Below are 6,247 nucleotides of genomic sequence, written 5' to 3'. Positions count from 1 at the left end.
CCAGACGATGGGTAATGTACCCACGGAGAGTAAACGCCTCTTTGGGGCGAAAGTGAGTTTCCTGTAAGTATACGCAAAAAGGAGAGTATTTAACCAATAACATTTTCAATCCTGCGAAATTGTTGACACATCCTCTGCAATTAAATTGGATGATGTTGCTTGACATGTTTATTGTAGTGGGTAAAACGTGCGAAGAACGAAGCTACATGTTATTAGCTTCGTTTCTTTCCCTCCGGCCAACCTCTACCATCCTTTTTGATGTTTCTGCCTCTCTTTCTTTGTGGTTCTGACTCGGCGGGTGATATATTCGAGTCATCTTCATCTTTATCCACATCACTCTTGGTGCCCTAGAAATGTTGTCGGTTGATACCGACCGACGTAGGCGGGGTCTTGGTGAGACCTGAGTGGCAACGGTCTCTCTTTGGTGGGCCCTTTCTATGGAGGAGCCCGGAAGTGACTTCTCTGCAGATCCGATGTCTGCAGGGGAAGGTTTCTTGACGCCGCTTGGCAGGACAGAATGTCCACCAGCCGGTGTCGGTGGAGTTGCAGGGATTTTTGCTTGCCCCTGCGGCAACGCTGGTACCATCGATGGTACTATGTTCTTTAATTTTTCATGAATCATCTTTTCCATGATTTGGAAGATCATAGGGGCAAGTTGTTGAGCCAAATCTTTTGGAGGAGCAGCCGGTGGTGCGCTAACACTTGCGTAGGTGGCTCCTGATTGTGTCCTTGGAAGCGAAGAGAGATATTGCTTCCGTGCTTCAATATAACTTAGCTTATTAATGGTTTTCAGCTCTTGTATGGTTAATTCCTGTTTATATACTGGGCAGTTGCGAGATCTTGCGTTGTGCGGTCCGCCGCAATTTATGCAGCTGACCGGTTGAGGACAATCAGTACCATCATGCACTGCTTTTCCACACACACATATTTCTTCCTTAGTACAACGGGAAGCGGTGTGGCCAAATCTTTGGCATTTAAAACATCGCATTGGGGCCGGGATATAGGGCCGAACCTCTAGGCGATGTATGGCTGCCTTAAATGTTTTTGGTAGGTTCGGGGTGTTAAAGGTAAGAAGGTAGGTGGCTGTTTCCATAACCTTGCCGTCGCGTTTGGTAGTCATGCGACGAACATCCAACACACCCTGTAATTTAAGACCTTCTCTAATTTCTTCAATTGTGCTGTTGAGCAGATCTCGGCACACTATCACACCCTTGGATGAGTTGAGTGTGCCGTGAGGTTTGATATCTACCTCAAATTCGCCCAATTGGGTCATTTTTAGAAGATATTCAGTTTGCCGTGATACCGTACATTCAACTAATAGGCCCTCGTTGATTTTCTTAACTTCAAATTTGCTGCCTATAAGTTGCGCAAGAAGCTTGTCAATGAGGAAAGGGCTTACTTTTGAAAAGTCACCCTCCTTCCTTGAAATGACAATGAACTTCGGCAGTGCCAGCTCTGCTCTCTCAACTGACAAAAGTTCTTTGTTTCTTAACTGTCTGATATGACGTTTCCTCTCTCTCTTTCGCTGCTGTCTGCTAGCAGCGTTCATTTTTTTGGAGGCGGCTCCCTCCTGGGTGGCTTGACTGCCTACCTGAGCTTGCGGTTTATCGCTGCTCATAGCTACCACTCCACTTCCGTGCGGTTCAGTGTTAACCGAGACGCTGCTCGGGTCCCTAATTTCGGACGGTGACATGTCCTCCCCGTTTTTGCTCTCTATTGGCTTCTGTTGAGGATTTAGTTCCATTATCAGATAATCGACTCATCGTGTGTGAGGGAGCGAGCCGGGTACTGTTGGTAACGGGTACACCCAGGAAGACAAACGATCCCGTAGGCATCGCCAGCTTCCACCCCTGTACTCAGGGGACCAACACCCACCTGGGGTTACCAGGAACGACGCCGGAATACACGGACGCGCCGTATACCCGCTCGGAGCAACACAGGTTCCGACCCTTAGATTGCACAATAACCTTCGCCACGGTACCGCAAAGCCAACACGGCACCGGGATCCGGCACGACCAGTGCGCACGCCGAAACAGCCAGCCAGATACGCGCACAAAAGAATTTGGTCCGGGAGGAGCAAGCTCCTTACCCATCGGTGGAGTAGTGCAGACCGATGAGCATTCCCCTATCCGCCACCCAGGAACCCGCCCAGTAGGAGTTGGCTTCTCCTCTGTTGAGTACTACAGCAAAGTGCAGCACCCCCCAGTGCTGGGATTTTATATTTATATTTTATATTTATATTTTATATTTATATTTTATATTTATATTTTATATTTATATTTTATATTTATATTTTATATTTATATTTTATATTTATATTTTATATTTATATTTTATATTTATATTTTATATTTATATTTTATATTTATATTTCATATTTATATTTTATATTTATATTTTATATTTATATTTTATATTTATATTTTATATTTATATTTTATATTTATATTTTATATTTATATTTTATATTTATATTTTATATTTATATTTTATATTTATATTTTATATTTATATTTTATATTTATATTTTATATTTATATTTTATATTTATATTTTAATTTATATTTTATATTTATATTTTATATTTATATTTTATATTTATATTTTATATTTATATTTTATATTTATATTTTATATTTATATTTTATATTTATATTTTATATTTATATTTTATATTTATATTTTATATTTATATTTTATATTTATATTTTATATTTATATTTTATATTTATATTTTATATTTATATTTTATATTTATATTTTATATTTATATTTTATATTTATATTTTATATTTATATTTTATATTTATATTTTATTTTTATATTTATATTTTATATTTATGTTTTTATCATTTATTTACAGATTTGTTTTACTCTCTCTCTTTTGTTATTTAACATAAACGGCTCCATGATCATTTCTGGTTTACATATTGATGGTATGATTCTTGAACTACATAACGAATGTGGGATGAAATTGATAGAGATTAACAAAAATGACGCGAGATCAGTTATTTACATGTGTTATTTAAAGAGTAAGAGTAAGGATTCAAATGGGGTGTTTATATTGTTAATAAAAGGCGATCATTTCGACATTTAGAGACGTTAAAAGATATTTTATAAGTGTGATGCCAGTCAGATAAGGAATTGACATTTTTTGAAGAGTGCTGCAATCGTTAGGAAAATTGACGGGGCTTAATATCGTTAGCTCGTCAGCGTAGAGGAGATTGCAAATATTATATGCCTGTTTAAAAATTTATAAAAATTGTTAATAAGAGGATCCCAAATGTGACCCATGCGAGACACTCGAGAGTACCTAAATACCAAAATATTTGAACTTATTAATCTTGACATATGGATTTAAAGTTAAGTAGCATTTTAGCCATGATCACCAAAAGTACCATGATCACCAAAAGCAATGAATTTACTTATCAGAGCCGAGGTATTCATAAAGTCAAGTGCTTTAGAAAAATCAGTCATCGTCACATCCACTTGATTACCCAAGCTAAAATTCTTCAATAGGAAACTTTCATAAACTGAATGGTTAGTTAAATTGGATCGACCGTGAACAAAGCCTTGCTGCTGGGGAAGCTTGCTAACTGTAAGAAAAAACTATCAAAGATTCATTTTTCAAAAAAATTTAGGGTTGTCAGATTATATTGAAATAACTGGCTTGAATAATAACTGGCTTATTATTCATTTCATCAGACTTGATATCATTATTAAATGTAGTTACAATGCAGCTAACTTTCCATGAATCAGGCAAATTTCGAGAATGATTGATTAAAATATTTATTAAATAAGATATAAAGATAAAACCTGTGGACTTTTGAGAAAAATTTAATTTATATTATAGGAATTAAGCCTTACATAGTCTTTCTTAATATCAAAATTATCTAATGCCCGGAAATATCTTCTAAATTGTTTTTTTGGGAGATATTAATATTATCATCATAAGTGTCAGATTTCAAAAATTTATTCGAAAACAACATTTGAACTTAACTTGAGACAATATTTGGTGAAACAAAAACGAAAGCTAGTAGGAGCTTACAGAAAAATTGCTGGTGTGTCTCTCCAGAATTGAGACAGGTGCGTTTTTAGGGAGTAAAGAATTTTTCATACGGCACATTTGCTTTCCTACACTTGACGTTTTATTATACAGGCTTTTACAGTGATAAATAACAACTGCTGGACAACACTTAGGTATGGAATCTAGCGTCGAGTTCACGCACAAGTTGATCGCCATCAACGCCCAGCCGCAGTCTTCAAGTGGAGGGAGCAGGGATACCGAGGGAAGATAGGCATTCTTCCAAACACAAACCTGAAATTATAAATAAATATATCAGATACCATTAAATACCGTTTTTACCAAAAAATATCTTTCATGAAAATATCCAGGGCAACTCACTTGGTAATGGCATATTTTGATGTGCATCTGATGTATAAGGGAGAGCATTTGGTTTTCTAACAGCTAAAAATAAAATAGTTCGGGCTTCATCGGTACCCGCAACGCCAGGATCAACCTGCATAGAAAATTGAATTGTTTGTAAAATTGTTTCATAAGACAGAGGAAACACACTTAAAACAATTTTTGATGTCGACAAATATCTCTACGTTTTTGAGATCGTTCTCATACAGAGGCGAGCCTCGAAGTCCGCTCAGTAGTTTATAGTTTTCGAAGAAAAGCTTCCAGGCGCCTATCTTTGTAACAGGTGCAAGTTTGGACGTTGAATCACAAAAACTTTCTAGATGATTGACCTTTTCAGGTGAAAGTTTCTTGTGCAAACACTTCATTTTGACTAAGTGATGGAAAAGAAGCACTACATCAGTGTCTCTGGTTCTCTGGTTATCACAACAATATTTTTAGCTGTACTGTCGACAGCATGAAGAATAATACGGTTATCAACTTCCTCGTGTGACGCTCTCAGTAAATCAACATCGGCGGACTTTGCATGTGACAGCTCCTTAAACCCTCATGAGAACACCACTTTAAGATTACCAATATCTTATTCTATCAGACAAAAATCTATATAAGTCTGCTTTGTTCTCCGAAAGAAATAAAAAGCTACTCCAGTTCTTTGGAATCGACACGTTAGAATCAGTGAAATCCCTGCGGAAAGCTGAAATATTTTGTGATTACACTGACTGCTTTATAAAAAGAATATTGAGTCATGAATTGAAGTATAGTGAAGTTCACGTTGTATTTGAAAGGTATTTGTCTCAATCCATAAAAGGTGGAACAAGAAAATAAAAAAGAGTTGAGTTCCGTTCCAGTACGCAGGAAAATCACTGATTCTAGCGTTGCCGAAGAACTGGGGCAGGTTTTTAATTATTTTGGAGAAAAAGGCTTATGCAGGTTTTTGAACGATGAAATAGTAGAACATGACATTGATGATCTTGAAGTTATGGTCTCAGGAGGATTTTAGGAGATGTCATACGCTGGACCCACCGATAAAAGTTGCTTTTTGTTGTCGACAGTACAGCTAAACATATTGTTATGATGCCCAGAATATGAAGTGTTCGCATCTGTGGGCTATGAGCGTCACTTGCCAGGATACTAAATACTTTCCAGTGCATGACATTTGCAAGGAATTCTCACCTGTGAAAGTCGATCATCTAGAAAGTTTTTGTGATTCAACGTCCACCAAGTTGTATCTATTACAACGATAGAAGCCTGGAAACTTTTCTTCGAAAACTTAAACTTCAGAGCGTTAGTAATGTTGTATAAGTTAAAATGTTGTATTAGAGTAAAAATTTGAAATCTTGATCGCCATCTTAAAAAACCCTAACCTGCAATTTTTGTAAGTATATTTTCGAATTCCTCATGCTCTAAAACGTGTAATAGCATGTTTTGAGCGCATTACTAAATAAAAAAGGGACGCTTCACAGCACCGATTTCGGGTTTCGGCACCATCTTGGTCGCCATCTTGAATGTCTTACTTTGGGTCGAGATTTAGATTGCGCAACTGGCAGGTCCAGACTCAGCAAGGTAAAAATAGGGGGAAAAGACCTTTTGCCCAAAAGTAATATGAAATGCTCCTAAAACTTTTACGGAGAGCCTTTTTCAATTTTATTACTAGTCTAGACTAGATAATAGAGAATGGAGTAAAAGTGTCACTAATTTCTCTCCTTTAGCTTGTAAGGAATCTAATAACATAGAATATAACATAGAATTTGGAATAACATTACTTTTTTTAAGAGAATTAATGTATTTACAAAATAATTTAATGATTGATGAGATGTTGTTTTG

General features: G+C 36.4%; 1 protein-coding gene across 1 annotated transcript; it reads right to left on the bottom strand.

Annotated features, from left to right (window-relative positions):
- Positions 1–212: 212 nt before the first annotated feature.
- On the bottom strand, positions 213–4,526 carry LOC123302309. Its single transcript, XM_044885184.1, has 3 exons — positions 4,406–4,526; positions 515–1,356; positions 213–347 (listed from the first exon to the last, which is right to left on the bottom strand). Exons 1-3 carry the CDS (start codon positions 4,524–4,526, stop codon positions 213–215), a joined length of 1,098 nt encoding a protein of 365 aa, XP_044741119.1.
- Between the last annotated feature and the right edge of the window lie 1,721 nt (positions 4,527–6,247).

The sequence above is a fragment of the Chrysoperla carnea genome, chromosome X (assembly GCF_905475395.1).
Source record: "Chrysoperla carnea chromosome X, inChrCarn1.1, whole genome shotgun sequence".
Classification (NCBI taxonomy): Eukaryota; Metazoa; Arthropoda; class Insecta; order Neuroptera; family Chrysopidae; genus Chrysoperla; species Chrysoperla carnea.
This window is presented reverse-complemented; position numbering and strand designations above follow the sequence as displayed.